At 38.9% G+C, this 27,980-nt stretch overlaps 1 protein-coding gene across 5 annotated transcripts; it reads right to left on the minus strand.

Annotated features, from left to right (window-relative positions):
• Positions 1-337: 337 nt before the first annotated feature.
• Positions 338-27,924, minus strand: Gin1 (gypsy retrotransposon integrase 1). Of its 5 annotated transcripts, XM_059278274.1 has the most exons (10): positions 27,806-27,904; positions 26,502-26,575; positions 23,025-23,151; positions 19,259-19,461; positions 17,582-17,727; positions 14,645-14,838; positions 11,894-12,199; positions 9,678-10,037; positions 8,555-8,837; positions 338-1,010 (listed from the first exon to the last, which is right to left on the minus strand). In XM_059278274.1, exons 5-10 carry the CDS (start codon positions 17,718-17,720, stop codon positions 736-738), a joined length of 1,557 nt encoding a protein of 518 aa, XP_059134257.1. In that variant the 5' UTR covers positions 17,721-17,727; positions 19,259-19,461; positions 23,025-23,151; positions 26,502-26,575; positions 27,806-27,904; the 3' UTR covers positions 338-735. The 5 variants fall into 5 exon arrangements, with proteins under 5 accessions (XP_059134257.1, XP_059134256.1, XP_059134258.1 ...); XM_059278273.1 differs by lacking the exon at positions 19,259-19,461; XM_059278275.1 differs by lacking the exons at positions 19,259-19,461; positions 26,502-26,575 and having other exon boundaries at positions 27,806-27,924.
• Between the last annotated feature and the right edge of the window lie 56 nt (positions 27,925-27,980).

The raw sequence follows: 27,980 nt of genomic DNA on the forward strand, positions 1-27,980 counted from the left end.
TAAGGCCAGAGACTTAATTCTTTCCCTGACAGTCACTTGCCTTTTAGCTACAGTATACTCTGCTGATGCAGCAGGTCCACGTTTGGTTCCCAGTTCTCACACTGGTTGCCTCACAACCATCTGAATCTTCAGCTTCAGAGTATCCATCACCTTCTTCTAGCCTTTACAGGCACTGTACTCGCATGCACAAAGCCATAGACAGAAACACACGTAAACACACACACACACACACACACACACACACACACACACACACACACACACTCACACGTAAATACATAAATGCAAATTTAAAAAGTTCCAATATCACAGAAAAAAATGTTTCATTTCATTCATGTTATTATGCACTCAATATTTATTAACTCAACCATAAGTAGTTTAAATTTATTTCAAACGGGAAGATATTCCTGAAAAATATTAGAACAGAAAATGTAGTACCAATACTAGAAAAAGCTTTGAGAATGTTCTACTAGAATTTATTTCCAAAGAAGCGAATGGATTTTATCTGTTCTCTGAGACATTTCTGAATTCTATGCATGGTATACTTCTGTTACATATATTTATATGTATTCAAATGTGTCACAACTTTACATAGGTTTAAAATAAGCCTTTAGAATTTAGTTAATAATATTGTACTAAGATAATTCTTCTATACAACCTATTTTAATAAAGTGCTTACAATCTAGGAATATATATACATTCTAAGCAAGCATTTTAAATTAATTTTGGTATTTACTAACTTAAGTACTCAAGAACTTGATTTGAAGAATCCAATAGACTGAAAGTCTGTTTCTCAAGAGAATTGGGATCTTCTACCAATGCAGAGATTTTGGAATTTCTATATTCCAAGAGTTCATGATCCTTGCTTGATGCCAATAATTCATTATCGGCTACACCAATAGTTGCATCTTCTACCAGAATATTTGCCTGGTATGCTCCAACTGAGATTTCAGGTAATCCAATGTAGTCGTGATCTGCTACTATCGAACCTTGCAAGAGATAAAGACTGTCTGAAAGAGAGAGATCAATGTTTCATCTTAGAATTGAAGGCAAACGTCATTTTAAAGTTAAACATTAAGTGATGGATGAAGATCAAAGCAATACAAATTCGTTCATGAATATTAACTTCTGAAAAGCTCTCTTATCAAGCTGGGAATGGTAACATACACCTGGGAGGCGGAGGTGGGCAGATCTCTCAGTTTGGGCTACACAGAGAAACCCTGCCTCAAAAAATAACCAAACCAGAACCAAACCAAAGAAACCAACCCCTACCCCCAAACCAAACCTCTTATCCTCTTAAAACATTCATAAAAGTGAACAAAATTATGTGTACACACACACACACACACACACACACACACACACACACACACACACACTATTCACATATAAAGAATGTAGGACCATCAAAGATGTTGAAACAAAGCTTCCAACTTCCTTGAGTGGTCCTTGGTGTACAAAGAGCAGGAGTGATATAGGTTGAAACAAAATTACAGAACTATAATTTTGATACTGATGATGTCCTTAATATGCATCTACAAGGCATTTCTGTGTGAATTAACAAGGGTATTTTAGCCAACTGAATTGCAAAACTTTTACATTTCTAATTTCAGATGCCCTCCAATTTGTACAGAATTCATAGTAGTACAACTACATCAATGAGTTATAATATAAAGCCATCAACTAGAATAAGATAAAGTAGCCAAAATCTGACTCATGTGGCAGGAATGTGTAGTAAGGCAAGCTCCAATGAAGCAGCTAAAATTATTTCAGTTGAATCTGATAGCAAAAACCTTAGGAATGTTCAAGATCTACCTGATCTACACTCAACAGGGAACCTTTCTTTGTCAGTATTTTGTTATATTTTTAGCAAACTTATCATAAACTCCTGGAAACAGGTCTAAAATAAGTTGTTAAACCAAGAGCAAAACAGCAGTCTCTTTCACTATAAAGAAAATGATAGACAAAAAAAATTCCTCCAGGTCTGATTCTCCAATTCATCACAAAAAGGAACTCATCTACCATAGCTGATTAACGTCATCCCCGCATTCTCTTTCTGGATCTTCTCCCAAACATTAACAGAGTCTCTTAAAGATTTTAATAGCTTGTAGAACCCTTTAATCTAAGTGTAAGAAAAGAAGACTAATTGCGTATTTAGATCAGAGGTCAGTGGGGATCACCCCAGAGTTGGTAGTATGTTTGGGGAAATGAACCCTCTCTAGAAGTTCATACATTTAAAAACTTAAAATTTATAAACTTTAGGAGCTCTTAGAATCCACACTATAAACAGGTGGCATAAAGGGCTTGTGTGGGAGTCTCTGTAAACACTATGACCAGCAGACAAATGATCCACAAAAGGAAATCTGGTACAGCATGACTTAGCCTGGCTGGTTCAAACTTCCAGAGTCTGACACTAGGCAGTTTATTTTAGGCATGTTTAAGCACAGCTCATTTTTGGAAAGTAGTTTCCTGATAATTAACTCAATCCCATGTATATAACAAAGCCTAAGACATGTTTAGATTGAAACTTTACAAAACAGATATGATTTCTTACATAAAGATGGGTACTATTGACTCAGAAACAGTCCTCAAGATAAGAGTCTAGGGAGAATGACTGAGGTAAACAAAATAGCCTGTAGGAGTCAGGACTGGTCTGGCACTAAGATAAACACAGACGTTACCTAGGCTGTTGTAAAGCACAAGTGACATCTCTCATAAAAAAGGGACATCTCTCAGAAAGACGAGTTTTATTGACTGAGAGGCAATGCTCAAGAAATAGGGGGAATAGTCTGGGATAAACAAATATAATAGTCTGGTGGATTTGGGCGAGGCCTGGTCCTGGAGATAGCAAACCACACCAGGTAATAAACTACATCCATTTCCAGCATTCCAAGTGGAAACAGGTAAACACTTCCTTTCTTTGAAGGGACAAGCCTGAGTGCTTAACTTTCCTGCCTTCCTTGGTGCTTATCTATGTGCACAAGGACCCCATACCTCTACAGGCTTGGACTTACACAGCCATTTAGCTCATTATTATGCAAAGTATGCCTGGGCATTAAGTGTTGAGAGGTTTTCCCAGTTACACTTTACAAATTCTTATGAAAGAGTATGTGGTGATCAGACTGAAAATAAAATTCAGGAGATGAATTATTTATGGGGGGAATAAAAGTACACAGAATTGCAAGGGGCAAGAAAATGATGGGCTGTATGCTATTGTGGGAGGATTGCTGTACAAAGGGAATGAGTTTGAAAGACAGACTACAGATCATCAAATTAATGATTGAGAATTATTTTGAATAAAAGCACCAAGAAGATGGAAAAGGGTCCATGAATTTGAAAGACAGAGTATTATTAGAAATTTAACACTGCAGCTTGCTTATTAGCTTATGCTTAATACAAAAGGCCAGATAGTTCATGAGCACAATTAAAAGGTTGGGTATGTTAGAAAGTGTTGTTGAATTTAAAATATTCATGAAGAATTCTATAAGAGCAATGCCTGTATGTTAGACGACATCATCACTGACAACAGACCCCACAGCACCTGGGGTATGCTAGATGAGGTGATTACTGATGGGGACATCATAGCACTAGGGGATGTTAGATGGGGTCGTCACTGACAGCAGACCCCAAAGCACCTAGGGAATTTCCCAGGCATTTCTCAGGAATGATTGATAAAGGAGGTTTTCTGAAAAAAAAATTTTCATATAGATGAGTAGGTTAGTTTATTGTAACCCTAGACCAACAGCCAAACCCTAGGTTGGCTTATTTTAGAAAAATATGCTTACTAAATACATATCGGTGAGGACAATGAATCTAGATGCAAGAGGCAAAACTCTCAGAAGTTGATTTTTTGGATCTGTGCTCAGGGACTTTATGTTTAGGTTTGTTTCAGTTAACTGGACTTAGAAAAAAATAAATCTTACCAATATCACTTATTATTAAGGGGGAACATTATATGTGTGTGTGTGTGAGTGTGTGTGTGTATATGCTATACAAACACATGCATTTTTCCTTTCCATAAATGATGGTTCTTACAGTATTTTATAACAAAACTATGCCGAGTATGGATCATATTGTAAGAATTACTGTAAAAATGTCAAGGCTAGTTAATATATTAAAAAACACCTCATTCATTCATAAGGAACAAATATGTTTCAATTTTAACTATAGTCTCTAACTGGACCCAACTGAAATGTGATTCAATTTCAAAAAAGTTTATTAAAAGACTCTCAGACTCTTTGGGACCTCCCAAGTATGCAGATTCAATATTTTGCATATATTGTTAAAGAAAATGAGACACCATTTTCATCTCTTTCTATTTAAAATGTGCTAACAGAAAATTTAAAACTACCTGTCACATAGATTTTGTGCCACTGGAAAATACTGATGTGGATCTACAGACTCCCGAATAAAGGACACAGAAAAGAATATGCTGACATTCTTTCTTGCTCTTAAGGCAGAGACAAACACCATATTAATGGAGTTTTCCACCAAGTTACATTACACAAAATATATTGTATTAAGTAGTTTTATTTCCCCATTCTATTGATTCAGTTGTGATTATGATGAAAATACATTTAACAAAGGTAATTGTTTCAACTTTGAAAAGACTGAATAATGTCCAGTTTTTTTTGAAACTTAGATATTTTCAAGATGCTTTTACAAACTTTCTCTTATGTGGTTTTAAGGAATAAAAAATTTAAGATTAGGAAATAGATATTTAACTTTCAGGAAGGAATCTACATTTAATGATCACATAATTTGAATGACTTGAGTGAATTAATGTTTTAAATTATAAAAATAAAGTTTTTTGTGAGTTACTTTTCTTACTCTTATGTGAGATGTCAAAATAACTAAATGGTCTGATAATTTTCAAACTTTTACACTATATTGCTCTTGTAATATATCCTTTCCAAGACAAAACAACTATAATTTGATGCCATTATTATTAGTTATAATACTAATAGTAGCTACCAGTAATAAAATGGGTGGGCTCTGGGTCTGGAGAGTAGGTAGCTATAAGTACAAAGGAACGCTTTCTCTGCATAAACTATATTACTAATAATGTGGTGATCACAGGTATAGTGTCATAAAGCATTATGACACTATGACATTATGACACATTGTTTTATTAATGAGACTGTTAACTGTCTTCAGCACAATAATCGTCTCCCAAAGTGTATACCCATTAATCTCTGCAAACGGTGAATATGTTGCTTTACCTGGCACAAAGGGATTTGGGTAGTCATGAAATTAAAGCTGCCAATGATCCGATCTTAAAATTAGTGAGATTATTTTAAAGTATTTGGGTGGGTTGAAGGACAAAGGTCCCCAAATGGCGAAGAGGGAGACAAGAGGGATTTGAGGCATGCTGGCTTTGAGAACGGAAGAAAAAGACTGTAAGGCAGGGAATAAACGAAGCATCTAGAACAGTGGTGCTCAGGCTGTGGGTCGCAACCTGTTTGGGGGTCCAACGACCCTTTCACAGGGAAGGCATATCAGCTATCCTGCACATCAGATATTTACACCGTGATTCATAACAGTAGCAAAATTACAGTTACGAAGTAGCAACAAAAATAATTTTATGATTGGGGGTCAGCACAACATGAGGAATTATATTAAAGGGTGGTGGCAGCATTAGGAAGGTTGAGAACCACTGCTCTAGAAGCTAGAAAGGAGAAGGAAATCCATTGTCTTCCCTTCTAGTCACTCTAGAAACATGACTCTACCAGTACCTTAATTTCAGCCCAATAATACCCATGTAGAAATTCTAAAGTAGATACGTGTATGGCAATAAATATGTGTTGTTTGAAGCACTAAATCCACTGCAAATTGTTTTGGCAGGAATATGAAACTTGTATAATGAAAATTATTTCATAAGTGGGCATTTAATCATGAAGGAAAGAATGAGACTAAAACTTTAGTGAGGTAGACCCAAATCTATCCTCAATAAAGCAAATAAATTAAAAACCAGTTTGTGTCAGATGGGACAGCAGGTCAACACCAAAATTATCTCTTTCAAACAAGAGTGCGATCACAATGGGACAGGAGAATATTTTTAAAAATTCCTATCAGAACAAGGAGCTTAGATGTGCTCAGCATCTAATCAGACAAACAGCAAACAGACCTACTTAAAATAGCAACGACAAGTACTGCTAACCTAGTACTGGATGTGTTAGCTCAGTGCTATGTTCCAGACAAGAACGACAGGAACTTGGCAACAGAAGTTTTAGACTGTGACCCTTTAACACAGCCAAGAAATCAGCAGTAGTAAAGGGTAATGTGACAGATATAAACAGATATTTGAACTCCTTTTCGTTCTTGGATGTTTAAATTCGTGTCAAATAAAAATGATGGTCAAAGTGACTGTTTTCACTAAGTTCACTTCAGGGACTCTTCAAGGTCAGCTGCTGAGGGAAAGGCTTTGAGGAAAATGTATGATGCTGCGGCAAAAGATGGAGTAAGCCACATTTACTTTGTATTTCTGCCAATGAAACTCCACATCCACACAAAAAAGGATCAAACACTATTGAAGAACTAGTTTACAGCATGGCTGATAGGAAATTGTAAAATAAATCCCACTTATCAACTTCCAAAGTCTATGTTCATACCAATACTAACACTACAATTTTCTTGTATTACTAGAAGAAACATTTCCAGAAAATTTCAGCACGAGGCAAGAACTCCATTGCTTCTGTTTAGACACTTGTGTTTTCAACTTGTTTCTGAAATATTCAGAAGGAAAATAACTGACTGCCTTTTTGAATGTCTTTGATAAGAGACAACTGAAGAATGAGAACAAGATCCTGCACAGCAGCATTTTACATGCAAATTCTGTATGACTGAATATTAACATATTAGAAGGAAACACATTCGGGAGGCGAAGGTGGAAATTGTGGTGGGATTAAAGAACTCATCCAGTTCCCTTCTCCCTGCTTAGCCTGTAGAAGGGAGAGTCTATAAACAGCTCTGGAGTGAGAAGACACCCGAGAACAAATGTATTGCCCTCTTATAGGAAAGACGAAATCACCCATGTGTTCAGAGTCAGAACAGTCTGAGGTAAGTTTGTGACTAGAGCAACTGGTTCTGCCACAGGAAACAAAAAGACCAAGAGCTCTTAACGGAAGTGCTAGGGTCCAGACCAGAAGTGGATAAGAACTACTATACTGATAAGCCCCATAAGGGCTTCATATCTCAACAAAGAAACAGAGTAAACATAGGTCATTGTTTATTTCTTGTTATTTACTTGTATCTACTAAGTGACTTATTTATGATATTTAAAAATATATTGCAACACCATTAGATGTAACTTGCATTCAAATAATATTAATGCATCATTTTTCATTTGTTCATATATTACTAACTAGCATATATTCAATGTACAAAAATGAGCAAAGTATATGATAAGCATGCATGAAAATGGTACAATGTATTGTATTCTTTACAGAAAAAGCATAATTATAAAATAAGTACCAAATAACTTCCTCTCACCTATCTACCTCAGAGAAGCTCGAAGGAACAAATACAGTAGGAATAAATGAAATAATCTTGAAGAAGTAGGGGACTTAATCTGAAAACCATGTTAAAATATCATTCAAGTCTTATAAAGAGAAAGGTTAGAGATCAGAATGCTTGTTGGCATAGTCTGGGGCATTATAACACTCCTATAATTATAATTATGGGAACGCCATAATTCTATAGTCTGATAGCATTCTGAGTATTCTCCACCCTTACCCATCCTAACCCATGAACTAATTATGAAGTCACATTAAAAGAAAATAAATTTTTTAAGTTCCCTTATTTATTTTACAGTTAGATTCTGGACAATATGATTGTCTTTGGCATTAAATGATCATAGCTGCTGTTTTTTCCACATACAAATGAGGCAGAAAGTAATAGGATATTATGCAAAACTGGAGACGGAATCTTTCCATTTTTGAAACAGGTTTAGCATTTTTTCATAACAATTAGGAAAATTAAACATAAGTCAAAACAAAAATCCTGGTTTGTTTGCTTTTATCGCACACTACTACTACTACTACTACTACTACTACTACTATTATATGCCTGCTTGTTTTCTTTTTTTTGTTGTTTTTTTTCGAGACAGGGTTTCTCTGTGTAGCTTTGCACCTTTCCTGGAACTTGCTTTGGAGACCAGGCTGGCCTCGAACTCACAGAGATCCACCTGCCTCTGCCTCCCGAGTGCTGGGATTAAAAGCGTGTGCCACCACCGCCCGGCTCCTGCTTGTTTTCTAACAAGAGAGAGAAAGCATGGATTTGGGTGTTTGGGAAAGTGGGAGGATCCGGGAGGGGCTGGAGAAGGGGAAGACATAATCACAATATATTGTATGAAAAAAAAATCCATTTTCAACCATAAAGTAAAAAAAAGTTTGTACAAGTACATTCTGATTGGATTGCGAGGGAGAACTAAAACTCTATCAAGTATGAAATTTAGAGGGGGAAGCAGTTTAACCATAGGAGGCAAGAAGTTTGCTTGAAATTCGAATCCCTCTTCTCAGGGAAAAGGACACACCAGGAAGTTACGGATGCCTACCTTGCTCAGTGGGCTCCCTCACGTAAGGCCGCAGGTGGGACATTTTGATGGGCCTCTTCAGTCTGGTCCCCGTGTTGTCCCTCAGGACAGCACATCCGCTCTCGGTGATGTAGTCTATGACACAAGGGCCGACCCATTCCGACTGGAAACGGCCATCTTTCCACCAGTTCTTCCTCTGTCGTAGAACCTCGTGACCCACTTTTAAATGAAATGGATTTAACTGCTTTGGCTTCTTTTTAACAGTCTTGGTTTTGTTTAGTTCATCCAAATTGCTGTTCTCCATCTGTCAATGCAAAAACAGAATTACGACCGGGCTTAATTTAAATGTATATACTGATCAGACGGTAGCAGTGGGCATCTACTGAGTTGTTACCGAAATGAAGGATGGACTCCTAACCAGTTCTTTAAAAATATTTTAAAGTCGGTATCTCTCTTTACATAGACAGTAAAGCACACAGGCTGAGTGTTTCTGAGAACGTGCACTAGCACAAGTACAGAGTACAAGGTTCTACAACTGCTAACAAGTACAGATTAGACACCAGGTCTACGCAGTCTTCCCCAAGTCATAGCTTACTGTCAGTTTCTTAGACTTTCATCGCCTATAAGCAGGTGATTCAGGGGCTGGGGAACAGGTTCAGTGGTCAACGCCTGATACACACTCACGCGGCCATGACTTCAGATTCCCAGCACCCACTGGACAGAGTACCACACATCTGTAACCCCAGCAATGGAGGGGAAGGGGTGAGCCTGGCACACCCGGGTGCACCCTGGGCAGCCTGTGTAGCTAAATTCATGAGCTCCAGTTTCAGTGAGGGGCCTTGGCTCAAAAACTCAGGCTGAGAGTGAGGAAGACAGTGGATGTCTATTACCAGCCTCGATGCATGTTCACACGTGTGTACAAATACATACATAATCTACACAAAGCGCATACACACGAAAACAATAAACAAGCATATCACTTAACCAAAATAAGCAGAACTTGGTAGATAAAAACTTTTCATTTTTTAAACTTTTTGCTTAAGGGTATATCATGTCCACATACATGAACGTGCCCACATGCTGACATTTTAAACATACTTCCTCTTCTGTAGGGCTTCACAGAGCTTTTCTGGTATGGACTTACCTGGCCAGCTGACGGTGTCTTCTCCTCCAATACCACATCAGCCTCTCTAACTGCAGCTACAATTCTGGCAAACACGCTTGTATTTTCCCCACCCACTTCGGGAGGCCACTCCAGCAGACAGGGATTCCGGTTGAACATTTGGAAATAGGGCGTGTTTTTAGTAGGCTCTGAGTGAGTCACATTGAAGGCAAAGGAAAGTGCAGGCAGATGCTCGTCCCAGGTGTCTGGGTGGTCGGCACAGTGTTTGGAGAGAAAGCCTTTGACTGTGCTAGGTGTACCTTCAGATGGATTAACACTTCCAGAAGCAGGAGAAATGACGATCTGCTTTGTGCCAAACAATCTATACAGTTCTGTATTGATCTGGAAAATATGAAAAACAAAACTGACTGTTTAAAGTTCGTATTTCTCCTCTGGCTTAAAAAAGGTTTCAAGAAACCCAAGTCTTGTCTTTCATTGAACACAGGCATTCAGGTAAAATAGATAAGCATTTTGGGTAAAATTCTACTGAGTCCTTACTAAGTGCTGATCAACACATGAAATGTCATTTTTGTCATTACATGTCAGGACGACTTTATGATGTATTATTAACTCCGTTTTAAAGACACAAGCTTAAGATTTGGGAGTCTAAGCACCTAATATACACACACAACAAGGGAACGGAAGGACGGAATTCAAAAATAACCTTGTGGTCAAGTAATTTTTGAATTCAGTAGACTATTTTTTTCAAAGGACCACTAGGTCACATGACACAGTCTCTGTAACTCAGTTTTCTCCTTTGTAAATTGAGAAAAACCCTACCCACAGCCGCCTAGGGGCATATACAAAGTAATGCTTGTAAGAAATCAAACAGCTCTCAGCAAGGAGTACAGAATTTATGGAATTTAACTGCAACAACTATTGCTGTTATAATAATAATTTTTATGGCCCAGACTTCAAAGAATTCAGGATGAGTTTAGGACACTTGTAATAATAGTAAGTCTCTCAAAATGTTAAACAACTATTTTCCCACCTTGATGCTTTCATATTTTCTGTTATTTTAATTTAGTTAACCTTCCGCTGATAAATTTCTCTTCAAAAGAACATTTTCTACAAATAACTGTCAGAATAATTGGAAAGATAAAGATTCTCAAAGGAAAGCTAATATGTATCTCACATCTTCCAAGATCCCAATAAGGCAGAAGTGGCCATGTGAGAACTGTGGCAGAAAAAGACGTAAGTTACAATTTCCACACAAACTCAGCCAGTGCTAGGTTTTGGATTTTTTTTTTTTTTTTTTTTTTTTTTTGCCCACTGTTCTCCCCTGTTAACTGCAATATAAATATTATGACATGGGCTCCACAGCCACATTGTCAGCACAACACTGACAGTTGAATTCCCAAAGACCAAAAGAAGCTGGGAGCCTGAGTTCCCACTATGTTCACGGCTTTCCTTCCAACCTTATGTGGTTTACACTTCTTTCACTTGAGTACAAAAGACGTTTCTATTTCCATTTTGGTTTTAGGGAGAGGAATTTTCTGTTGCTTGCACCTGAGCTTGACTGCTCACCCATTCTTATGTGGAAGACTATATGATACTTAAGTCATGTGACCACTCTATAAGGAATAGCTTGTTAAAATTTAAATTTTGTATTCATAAATTTAATTAGCTGCTGAAATGAAAGAATGAATAAGGAATCTACTTCTACATGTTGTTTTCCATTTTGCTCTTACTGAACTTTATGTATCATGTGTGACTACTGAATTACTGAATTACTTAGTTATTAATAAAGCCTTTTAGTTTGTATACCTATTATAGTTACCTATATAAATATATAATATATACATATAAAATTATTCTTTATATTTTTTATATTTTTATATTTTCTTTATATTTTTAACATGATATAAATATGGTCAATCATTTCATGCTAGTTAATATCATTTTATTATATTTTTATTTTTGGTTGTTCTTAAGCTAGAAGTAAAAAATATTTGATTCAATCATCTCACTTTAGTTTGAAGATATCAAAAGACAGGCTTACAATTACTTAGTGGTAAAGTAATAATAAAAATCTTGCTCTCCTAATCTCTAGTTCAACAAATCTAGTACTATATATTATATACCTCCATATCTATAGCAATTTATCTGAGTGTATTAAATATCCTATAAAGCTATAAGAACTGTGTGCCAGACACCAAGAGTGACAGCTGCTCCCAAATGTGAGCACTTTGTCCTACCTGTTCAATGAATTCATCTCTTTGGTCCATTATTATTTTCTGAGGGGGTCCATATAAGAAAAATATATTGATAATAGCTTTAGAAATTTCTGATGCCGAGACATCACATAAAGGCAAAATCATAACCCATTTTGTGAACAAATCAGTCACGATTATAGCATACACATGACTCCTGTCGCTGGTATGGAAAGGTCCCATCAGATCCACAGTAACTACACTCCACGGGTTTCCCACCGTGAGAAGGTGCTGCTGAGGCGCCACCACAACTGTATTTTTTGCTACTTGGCAATGCTGACAAGCATATACCTACAGAGAGGCACACAACAAGAAAAATGCATATAAATGTTAAAATAGTCACTGTAATATGTCAGTTTTATAAAGCAGAATCTTAAATAGTCAACAAGTATGGTGATATTTTATTTGTACTGAAATGTGATTTTATTTGTATGTTAATAAATAAAGTTGCCTGGGGGTCAGAGCTAATAGCAAGCCATAGCAAAGGCTGGTGGTGGTGGCGCACACCTTTAATCCCAGCACTTGGGAGGCAGAGCTAGGCCGATCTCTGTGTGTTCAAGGATACAGCCAGTATGGAGACACACCCTTTAATCTCAATACCAACCATAGAAGACCTGGAGGTCTGTATAGATGGGCAGTGACGAGGAGGTCATGTGGTTGGGTTTACAACCAATGAGAAGGCAGAATAGAAAGTCAATAAAAAGGGCAAACACACAGGAAGTAGGTCTCTTGCAGAGAGGTAGGACAGCAGTGGCAGTGAAGGGTAAGGTTTTTTAATCTCAGCTCTTAGCTATTGCTCTGACCTCTTGGCTTTCATCTCTGAATCGGCTCTGTGTTTCTTAATTAAAAAGACGGTTACATCTACAAACAAGTACTCTCTATTTTAAAGCAAGTTTACTGGCCTGGGAATAGCCCATTAAATAAAGCCTTTTATTTAGAACAAGCAAATATCAGTCATTACAGCTGCACCACAGAGCCCGCTCATACTACTCTGATTAAATGACAATCTCAATAGGGCCTTATTCAAATGGAATATGATTCTGGTTCACATTCAAATATATATTAAACCAACAGATCTTAGAATAGTTTTTTATTATTTTATTTTTAACTGATGCATTTATGTAATCCTTTGACTCAGGATGCTGAAGCCCAAGAGTCAGGGCAACATGATAAATTCAAATCCAGCCAGGTCACATCATAGAAACCCAGTTGCCCAAAATAAGTAAGTAAATAAATAAATAAAAAGAAAAAAAATGAAAAGGAAGGAAGAACATAACAAAGAATCTCCTAATAGGCTATCATGAAATATTCCATTTTCTATCATTTTAAGCCAGCATGTGGCTATGCAATAATTTATACATACAAATGACATTTCTTCCTATAGTTTGTATTCTAAAGTTCATTCATTCACCCATTTCACAAATATTGGCTGAGCTGTAATTTTAATTCAATCATATCTAAAGATGCCAGAAACCTCCCTATGTCCTAGAGGAAATCCAGGTCTCATGAAGCTGTTATTTAAGTCAGTGGTTCTCAAACTGTGTCGTGGCACCCTGGGGTTGCATATTAGATATTTACATTACGATTCACAACAGTAGCAAAATTACAGGTATGAAGTAGCAATGAAATAAGCTTATGGTTGGGGGGTCACCACAATATGAGGAACTGCACTGAAGGTTGAGAACCACTGTTAAGTGGATTAAGAACAGATCAATTGATTAATTTATAGATGGTGCTGTTTTTAAAACATTTCCAGACTTTCACTTTGGAAGTTATTTTCAAACCAAGGTCTAAAAAAATAATTAACAACAAAAATAAAAACACAAACCCTCATCATTATGATCAAAGTAATTCTTTTTTAAAGATAATAGAGACAGAGATGTGTATTAAGAAACAGAAAATCACTCCTGAAAACGGGAGTGGACTAGTGAGCTGGGAAATGCTCATCATAATTATTCTTGATGATCACTCTCATTTTCAACTTTAATGTATTCACCAGTTACAAAAAGCATTATTTTAAAAATGATACCTTTTCTCAAATCATAACCACTTGATATTTATTTCATTGAATGGTGTAAAAGAATGCATGGAACACTTACAATTTGGATTTAGGTTCCTGCCATTTAGATTTGACATTTTTCTATCTTCAGGATAGGCACAAAAGCTGAGAATACACACTGAGATTGAATTATGAATGTACTTATTTTGATTATATAAAAAGTCATTCATGATGGCATTAAGGATATAATAGTTAGCTAAAAAATTTCAACCTCAGCTGGGCGGTGGTGGCGCACGCCTTTAATCCCAGCACTCGGGAGGCAGAGGCAGGCGGATCTCTGTGAGTTCGAGGCCAGCCTGGTCTCCAAAGCGAGTTCCAGGAAAGGCGCAAAGCTACACAGAGAAACCCTGTCTCGAAAAAACAAAAAACAAAAAAAAAAAAAAAAAAAAAAGAATTTCACCCTCAGTTGAATTTGCCTGCAAAATGGAGCTCAATGTTCCAATTCTCAATAATTTCCTATCACAATATTGTATTTTCTTGGTTTAATTCATACTCTACTGATTTAAAATACTTATAAAGAAAAATAAACTTACTTTTAATTTAAATGTTTTCTTATTTCAAAAATAACACATAAAGTACTTATCCCATAGGTGATTTGTACAGTACATTTTAAGCAATACTGACCTTTGTATTTATTAGAAAGACAATAAAAACATTTCTAAACACACAAGCCATACCCACTGTTTGACATCATTGGTCACAGAAGTCCAGTAGTAACTGGACTCCACCAGAGTGAGAGTTCTGGATATGCCATGATGAACACCAGTGCCATTTTCGTGGCACTCTCTTAGGACTTTCTTTTTTTCCTCTTCTGAAACAACTACCAAACGATTTTGTTTTCTGTCTTTTCCAACATAAAACAGCTTTTTTTCTGAAATGAATGACATAAAAAAAAATCTGTAATTTTCAAAGCTCCATAGTGTTTAGACCATTATAGCCTTAAATTAAACATGAAAAATTTTAAATTTATTTTTACAGAAATCTTTCTTTGAAACAGAATATTTACTTGCAATGCTATTGCCATGCATTCTGAAGACCCAAAGGGCCCCTATCTGCTATAATTCTGTAGGTATCAATGTAAATGGAGTAAGCTTGCTCTCTAAAGCATGTGGTAACTCTGAGAATATGAAATGACCCCTCTTTGGGAGTGCTCAAGTTAGAGAAATACTTGTAGAAGCTATTAAAAATGGCTTAGGTAATAAAATGAATTCTGTATAGATGAGGAGCTTCTTGGTACAAAATTTCCTGAACTCATTATAACTGTTTTTTGTAAGCAGCCCCCTTTCTTTCCTTGTTCTGAGTTGAGTAGAGCGGGGGATGGCCTAGTGGGGGGACAGAGGAGGATGGCCTAGTGGGAGGGACAGAGGGGGGATGGCATAGTGGGAGGGACAGAGGGGGGATGGCATAGTGGGAGGCAGAGGGGGATGGCCTAGTGGGAGGGACAGAGGGGGATGGCCTAGTGGGGGGACAGAGGGGGGATGGCATAGTGGGAGGACAGAGGGGGATGGCCTAGTGGGGGGACAGAGGGGGATGGCATAGTAGGGGGACAGAGGGGGATGGCATAGTGGGGGGACAGAGGGGGGATGGCATAGTGGGAGGACAGAGGGGGATGGCCTAGTGGGGGGACAGAGGGGGATGGCATAGTAGGGGGACAGAGGGGGATGGCATAGTGGGGGTACAGAGGGGGATGGTGTAGTGGGAGGGACAGAGGGGGATGGCCTAGTGGGGGGACAGAGGGGGGATGGCATAGTGGGGGGACAGAGGGGGGATGGCATAGTGGGGGGACAGAGGGGGGATGGCATAGTGGGAGGACAGAGGGGGGATGGCCTAGTGGGGGGACAGAGGGGGGATGGCATAGTGGGAGGGACAGAGGGGGATGGCCTAGTGGGGGGACAGAGGGGGGATGGCATAGTGGGGGGACAGAGGGGGGATGGCATAGTGGGGGGACAGAGGGGGGATGGCATAGTGGGGGGACAGAGGGGGGATGGCGTAGTGGGGGGACAGAGGGGGATGGTGTAGTGGGGGGACAGAGGGGGATGGCGTAGTGGGGGGACAGAGGGGGATGGCCTAGTGGGAGGGACAGAGGGGGATGGTGTAGTGGGGGGACAGAGGGGGATGGTGTAGTGGGGGGACAGAGGGGGATGGCGTAGTGGGGGACAGAGGGGGATGGTGTAGTGGGGGACAGAGGGGGATGGCATAGTGGGGGGACAGAGGGGGATGGCATAGTGGGGGGACAGAGGGGGATGGTGTAGTGAGGGACAGAGGGGGGATGGCATAGTGGGAGGGACAGAGGGGGATGGTGTAGTGGAGGGACAGAGGGGGGATGGTATAATGGGAGGGACACAACTCTCAGTTCTTTCCTTCGAGGACACTAAGTGGAGGAACAAGCAGGGAACAGGGAGAGTCATTATCTCTCTCCAGTTCATATGGGTAGCTACATAGACTCCAGAATACATCATTAACATACTAAGGTGATTAATAAGCACAGCTTCAATTAGAAGGTAGGCAATGGGAATGCTGAAACCCTATCTTACTCATTAGAATATCCCAGGGCCTAGAATGTGATCAGCACACCACAGAAACTCAATACACATTTTTAACATAAATGATTAAATGAATGAATGCACCTCCACTTTACTGTAAGAGGTCTCCCTATTGTTAAGAATAGGAGTTCCTGACAAGGATCTGGATAGGGATACACGAACAGGCATTTATTTATGACTTTATATTCTGACCTGATTTGGAGAAAGCCTAAAGCGGTATCTCCAGGGGAAACTGCCATTCACAGCAATACCGTTCATGTATTAGTTACCTGTTGACTGTGCCTGCTCATTATCTCATGCTCAGTTTGCTTCCTCCATTGCAGGAGGGAAAGCTGTCATAAGCTCTCATAACTACCCTCCTGCTTCAGATATTTAACGTACCGATGGAGTGTCAAGGCAAGAAAACAAATGTAATCCTGAGAATAACTAATGGTACAGTGGGGGCTGGGGGCAGGTATGTGGGTAAACTCAGCTTTGAATACAGTTAGATCTTCCATTCTTTTATTTTAGTAAGCAAACTAATTAACTCTATTAACATTTTCATACTAAGCATCAAGTAACTTCCTCAACACTGTGGCATTGATGTCTGAAAGTGAACCATTAGGTGGCAAAAGCAAGAGAAATTAATTTGTGTAATTTTCATAGTTATTTCTTTTAATCTATAATTTAATAAGTCATTTTCTTTTCACTTTTATATATTTTTTATTTTAAATTATGTGTACGTGTGTGTGACTACATGTGTGTATGTGCACTTGCATGCTGAAACACACCAAGACTAAAGGCCCAGATTCCCTTGGAGCTGGAGTTAGAGGTGGCTGTGGGCTGCCCCACACAGGCCTTGCAAACTGAACTTGATCACTACGTGCTTTGAGAGGCTGAGCTCTCTCTCTAGCCCTGTAACAGTTCTTTTTCATGCTTAGCAGCCTTCAGTTAGCTTTATTTACGTTACTAAATGATCTTACATTTAGTTGATAACTGCTTAGCAATAAGCAAATACTAGAGAATTTCCCAGGATTCCACAAACACACATGGGAGATAATCTATAATTTAAGATTGAGACACCAGTTTCACCTTTGAAGACAAATTTCTTTGCTGCTCGTCTTATGCCACTCCTCTCACTCGACAGTGTAGTTGGATGGTATTCACCTGTTCGTTTGTAATATGCAATCTGCTTAAGATGGAGGTCACCATTTTTCCCGCTACGGACCATTGTGAACCTAGGTAAGATTATTTAAAGATGTTACTTAAATGACAAGCTAATTCCACTGCTATTTCAGTTCAGGCTTCTGTCACATTTCTGCTTATGCATGAACTGAGCATTCCCAGAATATTATCTGTGAGGGAGGAAATTGCAGTACAGAACAGGGACAGAGTGATATCTACAAAGTAAAACATCTGAATGCTACTTTTGAGATCCATCTCCTTTCATGTGATGTAAGAAATGCTAAAAGTTTTTGGAATGCTAGGAAGAAGAAGGAAATGAGTCAGTACACTTCAGAAGTTTGATTGGAGTCTCTTGTTTGCATCCAAAGAAATGTTATTCACAAAGGTTGACTTTGTTATGTAGAATTTAAGGAGAGAAACATAATCTCACATTACTTTTAAATGCATTCACATTCAAGATTATCGCAAAGTGAAAACAAAACTCTATTCAAATCACATTTGATGTCTTTTATAAATGTTTAAATGATAAATGATAGTCATTTAACAACCAGATTCCATACACTCTGAACCATATATAATCCTAGCTTTCCTTTAACAAAAGTGGCAAAAAGCAAAACAATGCTCCTGTCCATTATGGACTATCATTAATATAAGACCTTTTAAAAGTAAATGTGGGAGGCCATCTCCCACCTTTTCAAGGATTCTTATGAGTAGGAGAGGGATAAGAAAATATTAGGTAGAAAGATAGCAAAGAGGAGAAAGACAGAAACACAGGATAGCTTCGGGAGGACCTAGGTCAATACTCAATGGCCCTTTCTGTTTATTCAAAGGGCTTTTTATAACAATGCCAAGGGGCGGGGCAAAAGCCCTCCCCCTTGCTAGATCAAAGCATACTGCATAGCCAAGTATAGACCCTTCCAAACACCTGATAACCATGTCCATGGTCAAATCATCCCCTTATGCAGGCCTGCTGGGTAAAACAAGCTCAGGTTCTCAGACCCTGAGTAAGTTCTCACTAGGAAACCTCTGTGGGTCTCTACAAGTAAAAGAAAAAAAATTATTTTCATATTTTCAGTGGCAAAAATGACATTATGCAGTTATCTAGTTGGCTATCAACTCAACCATCCAAACTAATTTTTGGTCTTTCTTTCCTGGCTGTTTGTTTTAATAGGCAGCACTGTTACCGTGTGAGAAAGGTTACGAGGCAGGACAAAACCCAGTATCAGAGCTTTATTAGGAGGAGGGAGGGGACAGAAGAGAGCGTGGCTAGGCCTGTTGGAAAGACACGTGAGGAAGAGGGAGAGATGGGCAGCACACGGATTAAGTAGGACATAAGGCCCCTTACTTGGTTACTGAACTGCACATGTGCAGTCATACAGCTGGAGGGGTGGCCGAGAATTCCAACACTGCCTGCCATGTTTCTAGGAGACTGACTCTGTGAGGCCATATTTGTTGCGTTCCAATAGGAACTGTCCAACATAAGGCAATGACGGGGAATCAGAACGCATAAGAGGTCAGGGTATTTACTTTTGAGCTCTCGCTAGAAGCTGACATCTCTACAGAGTCCTGCTGAGAGCCCCTTACCTCCGTCCTTTCTTTCTCTGTAAGTCAACCTCCTTTCTCCTGCAAGCTTCAGTCACAGGGCAGCCATCTTCCTCTGTGTAGCTAATTGTCAGGTTTCTTTCTCTCTACAACTCTGGAAATAGGAGCATCACTACAGCGCCTTCAAAAACTGTGAGAATGTATTTTCTGCTTCTTGCTGGAACTCTGATACCAATTTCAAAATTCTGAAGACAATATGGATGTTTATGTTGCTGAAAGTTTTCCTGTGTCCTACCCAGCTGGGAGCCGGGACAAATCTCTCCCACTTGCGCCCCCCCAAGTAAACACACAGAGACTTACATTAATATAACTGCTTGGCCATTAGCTCAGGCTTATTACTGACTAGCTCTTACACTTAAAGTAGCCCATAACTATTAATCTATGTATTGCCACATGTTCCGTGGCTTTACGTGCATCCCATTACATGTTGCTCCTTTGGCGGCTTGCTAGCGTCTCTCCCTTTTGCCTTTCTGTCTCTCTCTTTGAATTTCCTGCCTGCCTCTAAGTTGTCTTGCCATAGGCCAAACAGCTTTATTTATCAACCAATCAGAGCAACACATATTTGCAGCATACAGAAAGACATTCCCCTATCCACTTCCCCTTTTCTGTCTAAACAAAAACAAGGTTTTAACTTTAACCTATTAAAATTACATATAACAAAACAATTATCAAGCAAGGATTACAGTTACAATATCTAGTCTATTTGTATTTTGTAAAATTAAAGAAAAAATTTTATCTATTCTATATTTGTGAGTCTAAGGTTTCATATTTAATTTATCATAACCAAGGAAAATTATAACTATTTAGTCTTCAACTATATCAACGACCTCAGAATACTACTCATTAAAGTATCTAGAGATTGTGATGACTAATCTTGGTTGTCAACTTGACACACAAGGGAAGAGGAAGCCTCAACTTAGAAGTTGCCTCCATCAGATTGGAGGCTACTAGAATATAAATATTCCATAATACTAAGATAGTCCCATTAGAACCTACAAATAGGTTAATTCAGCTATAAAGTATTATCATCAATGAGTTTTAATTCACCTTTTTGAAGACAGGGTTTTGATGAAGCTCAGGTTTGCCCTGGGACTTGTCATCCTTCTCCCTTAGCCCTAAGTCCTAGACATAGAGGTCCACATTGCCGTACCTGGCATGAGCCCACTTTCAACTAGAGATACAAGTCATTTTATAGGAGATAGCTATATGCCAAACAAATGGTGAATGGAGCTACCATGGTTTCTAAAGCATCTCTAAAAGAATGAAACACAATAGGGCATGTAGCTTAGTGATACAGTGCTTGGCTAGGATGTATTAAGGCCCTGGGTTTTAAACTTGAGTCTCACACATATGCATAGTGTACCCAAACACAGACATACATATATACATACATACATACATACATAGAGACAGACAGACACAGACACACACACACACACACACACACAAAACCAAGTATCTGGCACATGCCAGACACAAAATTGGAGATACAATAATGATAACCCTCATGAAGTTTATGTTATAGTGGGGTTAGAGATTATTTTGAAAGCTAAACTCAAGCTGCATTATTGATAGTAGTTAGAAAATGGAAAGGATCCAAGTGCCCAATGACAGATAAATAAACAAAATATGGCATGTACACATGCCTTAAAAAAAGAAGTGATTCTAACACATGGAAGAATATGGATGAATCTTGAGGAAAGTATGCTAGTGAAATTTTTAAAAAAACAAATATTGTCAAATTCACAGAAACAGAAATTAGAATGGTGGTTCCCAGGAACTGAGGCTATGGTGGTTGACAGATAAATTCAGTTTCATAGCTCCTTCTCTAATTCCGAAACATGCTTGGCAGAGTCAGTAACAGCCCGGGGCCAGGACACTAGAGCTTTCCCCTGGGGCCATGATGTATGGAGGAACACAGTTCCTACTTTAAAACCTGGCATATGCTTGGGGCCAGGGCGTGGGGGAGCTGTAGCTTCAGATCCTGAGAACACAACTCTTGCTACTGTACGGAGCCATGGTGAACAGTGTCAAGGCTGCTGTGGGCTCTGTCTGTGATGCTCTTGAGATCTCAGTGTTCCCCCTGTGCAACATTGCTTGATTAGCTTTCTGCTGACTTTGTCTCATTGTGTGATAGCTTTCCAACGACACTGTCCAATTTCTCTCCTAAAACCTGTATATAAAATGCTGTACTTCTTAATAAACTTGCTGGCACAAGCCAGCAGCTTATGCAAGATCCCCTGACCCTGGCTTTCCTGTCATCTTTATCTTCTCATCCTCTGGTCCTCTCCCTTAAGACCCTGTCACTGAAGAACAACCTGTTGGTCCAGGTCAATATGAGTACTTTACTACAATCTAAAAAACAATTTTTAGAAAAATTTTGTTTTAAATAGTTTACAAAGTAGTACGTTTCCTTATGTACTTTTCATTAATACTTAGTTTCTGTTGACCCTACCTCTCACCTACTTCTAAGTCTCCCTATTCCTCTTAAACATTTACACTCACATTTTTCTTTTTTCCACTTTCATGTCACATGTGTTCAACTGCTCTCCATCACCAGCCCTTAGGACCCCTTTCTACTTTCCTGGCCTCTCCACATAATCACTCCTAAATTAACACACTTCTGTCTTAAAATTAGAAGCTAAGAAGAAAAGGCTCAAACATGGGAGAACATGTAATATTGTCAGCCTGAACTTACTTAAGCAATATTTTCCAGTTACATTCCTTTTGTTTGCTTTTGAAATTTTTGTAACTTCATTTCTCTTATGGCTGAACAAAATTCAATGGTATGTATGTGTGGGGGTTTGAAGGAAAATGACCCCCAAAAAGAGTGGCACTATTAGAAGATGTGGCTTTGTTGGAGCAGGTGTGGCCTTGTTGGAGGAAGTGTGTCACTTGTGGAGGTGGGCTTTGAGGTCTCATATACGCTCAAGCCACGCCCAGTGTCTCAGACCAGACCACTTCCTGTTGCCTGTGAGCGAATATGTAAGACCTCTCAGCTCCTTCTCCAGTACCATGTCTGCCTGCATGCTGCCAAGTCCCACCATGTTGATAATGAACTAAACCTCTGAAACTGTAAGCCAGCCCCAGTGAAATGTTTTCTTTAGAAGAGTTGCTGTGGTTATGGTGTCTCTTCATAGCAATAGTAAACCTAATTAAGACAGTATGTTCTACATATTCAATACCCACACATTCTATGATGGATATCTGTACAGATTCGATTTCCTCACTATTATAAAAAGAACAGCAGTAAGCACAGATATGCAAATATCTCTGTGAAAAGATAGAGACCCTTGGTATATGCCCAGAAATTATACAGCTAGGTCATGTGGAAGTTCTATTCTTAGTTTTGTGAGACACCCCTAGGCTTATTTCCATAGTGGCCTGTACCAGCTTATACCGCCACCCAAACTGAGTAAGAGTTCCCTTTTCTCACACCCTTGGCCTGTTTTTGTTGTCATTTGATTTCTTGATGATGGTCACTCTTACTGGTCAGAGGCGTAATTTCAAATTTAATTTGCACTTACTTACCTCGTGGCTAAAGATGTAAGACAATTTTTATAAAAATGGCTTTGATTATTTGTATTTCTCTTTTGCGAATTTTCTGCTCAGTCCTTAACCCATTTATAAAACTGGATTATTTATTTATTTTACGATTTTGATGTCTTTGCGTTTCTAGGTAGTAATCCTCTACCAGAAGCATACCGTGGAATGATTTCCCCATTGTGAAGGCTGTCTTGTCACTCACCAGTTCCCTTTGCTGTACGGAAGCTTTTCAATTTTGTGAGGTGCGTTTATTAGTTACTTTCGTCACTGTTGCTAGAGAAGACCCGGCAAGGGCACCTAAGGAAGTTCTGGTTTATTCTGGTTCACAGCTGGAAAGCACAAGGGTGAGGACAGGGACGTCAGTGTGGGAGCTCGTTTTCAGGTTTCCTAGTGGCTTTACCCAGCAGGTCTTTGGAGAGGATGACTGGACCACAGGTCTGAGTGCAGGTGTCTGAGACAGTCTGCACTTGGCTGTGCTGGGGGGAGGTCTTTTGCTCCACCCTTTGGCATTCCTATAAATACCCTAGGGCAGAGACAACCAGGGCCGGTGGATAAGGATCCAGGCCCACCCGAGTCTATCCTGTGTTTTCTCTGTTTCTTTCCTCTCTATTTCTAACTAAGTCTCATTCCTCATTCCTCAAGACTTCCTGGGGTAAATAAGCATGGGGGTTGGTCTCCCACAAGTCAGCTGGCAGGAATGAGGCAGCTGGGCACATGGCGTTCTCCTAGGAAGCTGGGTACGAGGAATGTTAGGTCTCACATGCTAGTTACACAGGTCTTCCTACCTCAATTCATTTTATCTAGTTAATTCCCCAAAGGCATTCTGAGACACTTGTCTCCCAGGTAATCCTAGAGCCTGTCAAGTTGACGTTATCAACTATTCCAGTGTCATTTTTGACTGCTGCCCTTATTTCCTAAGTAACTGGAGTCCTAGTCAGGAAGTCCTCGAATATACCTATATCTTGATGTATATATATTTCCTCTAGCAGTTTCGGAGTTTCAGGTCTGATATTAAAGTCTTTAAGACACTTGGAGTTAATTTTAAGCAAGGTGAGAGATAAGGATCTAGGCTTCATTCTTCTATGAGTAGATTTCCAGTTTTCCAAGCCCAAATTGCTAAGGAGGCTGTTCTTTACTACAAGAATTTTTGACATCTCTGTCAAAAATCACTTGGCTACAGCTGCACAGGTACAAGTCTGGAACTTTGATTTGGTGTCAGTACCATGTTGGTTTTGTTACTATGGTTCTGTAATGTAACTAGAAATCAGGTATGGTGATACCTTCCACCCTTCCTTATTATTGCTCAGGATGGGCTTGGCTACTTTGAGGGCTTTTGTGTTTCCAAATGAGTTTTGACTGTTTAAAAGTATTTCTGTGAAGAATGGCATTAGATTACATTGCTTTTGGGAAGACAGTCACTTCATAATATACAGAGTCTTGTAATCCAAGAACGTGGAATAGCATGGATTCTTCTAGTGTTGTTGGTTTTTTGTTTTGTTTTGTTTTGTTTTTTGCTTTATTTTTAGGCAAGGCCTCACTGTGTACCCCTGCTTGATCTAGAACTCTCTATGTACACCAGGCTAGCCCTGAACTCACAGAAATCTGCCTACCTCTGCCTCCCAAGCACAGGGATTAAAGGCACAACCACACCACGCCTTATTTTAAGGGTTGTGTTACAGAGCCCTTTCACTTCGTTGTTGAAGTTTACAAGGAAGGTTGTATTGTTGAGATTTAGACGCTTGTGAATGGGAACCTTTCCCTGCTCTCTTCCTCAGCATGTTGGTTTATCATTTATAGGAAAGCTAGTTTTAGGATGTTAACTTTACCCTCTCACTTGCTCAAAGTGTTTTAACCGACCTAAGAGTTTTCTGACAGGGGTCGTTAGGGTCTTTTATGTATAGACTCATTATATTTGTAAATAAGGATGCTTTGACATCTTCCTTTCCTATTTGTATCCCTTTTGTTTGCTTTGCTTATCTTACAGCTCAAGAAAATAAGGAAGCAAGGAAGGAAATAAATAGAGAGAGAGATCTGGCTTTCATGAGGGGCTTAACCCAAAAAGGTTAGTTCAAACAACAGGCTATGATAGGCCATAGGAAACAGAGGAAAGAAAACTTACATGACCAAAGACATGACGTTCTTTAGAAGGAAGGGGCAACATTTAACACAGAGAAGACAGGAGTGAAATTAACAACTTCATTAACACTCCAATTCCCCTCAAATTAATCTACAGATTCAATGCAATCCCAATTCGAGGAAAATCAGCAAGTTAATGCAGTTATCCAGTTTTTTGTTTTTTTTTTTTCTGTTAGGAAGGGAGTGACTTACAGTTTTTTATATTCTAGACAGGGACTTTTTATAGACATTTCAGAAGAAATAATTTATTCCCATTTTTCCCTATCTTTTGTAAAACCCAGTAAGTTACTTCTAAATTGAAATGTAAAATCAAAAGGCTTAGAAGAGTTCAAATGACTGTGAAAAAACGATATATGTAAAAAATTTCACATTGGAGTATTTTAAGACTGTGGAACTGGTAAAATGACAGCTGCCGATCCATCAGACAGAACAGTGTCTAGAAGCAGCCACTCAGATATGGTAAACTGATTTTCAACAAGGGTAACAAAAAAATGATAATTTTCAAGAAATGTTGGGCCAATTAAACATCCATATATTAAAAACGTGAATGTCAATTCAGATCTCACAGTACATGTAAAAATTAGTTCACAACTGGCCACAGACCGATACTTAAGAGCTAAAATGACAGTATTTCCAGAAAAGAAAAACATAAAACATTTGTGAGCTTAAGTTAGACTAAGGAGTAAGTATAAAACATCATTTCTGAAGGAAAGGATTAAAATTTTTTTAAAAGGACACTGCTAAGAAAAACAGTCGAAGGAATAATATTTGTAGTACTGATCTATGACAAAGCACTCAAGAATTCTCAAAGCTTAGCAAGAAAGCAAACAGCCTAACTTTAAACATGGGCATGAAATCCGAAATGAACATCTATGAAAGAGATATCATAGCACATGAGAAATACTCAACATCATTAGACAATGGAAAACGTCAAGTACAGCCACATAAGGATCAGAGTATACAAATACAGACAACAAAACCCAGAGACTCACTCACTGTTGGTGAGATACATAACAATACAAGTAGGGGATGTGTGGAAGACACGAACTCGGAGTAAGAAATTCAAGTGTGTGACATTTACCTAGGTCTTAGTGATCATGTTGGGTGGAAAAAAAGACATAGTAATTGTCCCTCCTTTTCACTAAACAAAAAGATCAATGAAATAAAGTCTTTTCCAAATGGTAAAATGAAATATAATCATTCTTATATTTATGTTTTCAATCAAGTTGTTTAAAGTAATAGAATCTTCTTTCTTAAACTATTCTATCAAAAGAGATTTTTAAATTTTTTATTAATGTAATTAATATTTTAGAGCAATATCTATGTTTTACTGTTAATAGTAAAGTTCAGAAGACCTAGCAAGAGGTATTACTTGCTTTGTTGCTTTTTGTTGCTGGTTTTTTTTTTTTTTTTTTTTTTTTTTTTTTAGGGTATCTGCAGCCAGTGCCGTCCTTGAATTCACTAAGTAGACCTGGCTGGCTTCAAACTCATGATGATCCTCCTGCCTCAGCCTCCTAGTTGTATATACTTTATAATGACTTACATTACTATTCAATGTAGTCCATCAACTGCTGGCTGGCTTTGAAGATTGAGATAGATGAAAAGGAAAAACAGTAACTGCATAAAATGGAAAAAAAAAATCACACATGTAAAGAATATTTTAGGACTTTAAAAATAATTCTTATGTTTTCAAGAATTTAGGAATTAGAAAAGATATTGAAGATGGCTCATCATAACTCACTGTTTCCAAGATCATCAGGCTATCTGGTTAAGTTTGTTCACACTATGTTTCTTGTATACGTTAAATAAAACAAATATTTTTACTGATACTTATTGCTTAACTTCTTCAATAATTTTACTTTGTGTATCTAATAAAATTAAAGCGATTAAATATCCCTTTAAATAAGGATTTGTTTCCCCCTATCATACCTAACCACGAAGCTACTGTTAAGAGCAATGAAAGGTTACAGGAGGTTTGTATTCCAACTTAAAAACATAAAACGTGTAATATTTTAATAAACATAGTAATTCGGGATTAAAATTCTGACTTTTGAATTTTTTTCTAGTTTAATCTCTGAAAACTGAACCAGGACAGTTTATATATTAACTGGGACAAGGCTGGGAGAAGACTGAAGAGGCAATACTCCAGACCATTCTGTAATCTGTCTCACTTAAGCGTATACATTTGTTTAACAAGAAATCCCTTTACTTCATCTGCCGCACAGGACAAATTCATGTCCGTTTTGAAAATTCTCAACCGAGGTTCGAAATGTCCACGAAAGGAGAATTCAGTGAGACTTTAAAAGTGCCTTTTTCCTTTAAAGCTACGTGCTAAAAGACCCCCTCGCCCCCCTTGGGCTCATTTCTTTACTTCGGTGTAGGTTTTCACACTGAATGGTGACTACGATCCAGGGGGAGACTTCTCCGGCGACAGCCAAGCGACCAAGAGTGCTGTTTTGAATGCAGTCAAGCATTCGCAGCCGCCGGCGAGGGAGCGCTCCGCAAGCATTTCGCAGCTTGTTAACCGACTCCGGAGGGCAAGGTCCAGCTAATCCTTGCATAAGCAAGAAAATGACTGTTGACAACTCAATCACACACAGTCGCCAACTCCCTGAGCCCAGCAGTCCTCGCCTCTTTGCAGCCAGCTTCCGATCGGCTGCAAAAGCTCAAGGCCCTCCCGCCCCAACGGCGCCTGCGCGAAACCTCCACCACCTCCTCCAACCCTTTCTCAGAGCAGTCCACCGGGGCCGTTTTAAAGTTATTATCAGGTTACGCCTCACTTAAAAAAATAATAAAAAAATAAAAATAAAAAAAAGTACGACAGAGCACACTAGAACGACCACTCACCGAAGTGGTCCTAAATGCAAACGGCAGGTTTTAACTCTCCTCTCGCGACTTATCTGGTGCTGCCGGAAGCGGAACTAGCCGGGTCGGTGTTTGGGTTGGGGGGGACGGGGGGGGGGGGGGGGGAGTGAGCTGTGGAACAGGAAAGCTCAGGCGGATCGTTGGCCCGGCGGAAACT

Source organism: Peromyscus eremicus, chromosome 13 (genome assembly GCF_949786415.1).
Source record: "Peromyscus eremicus chromosome 13, PerEre_H2_v1, whole genome shotgun sequence".
NCBI classification, from domain to species: domain Eukaryota; kingdom Metazoa; phylum Chordata; class Mammalia; order Rodentia; family Cricetidae; genus Peromyscus; species Peromyscus eremicus.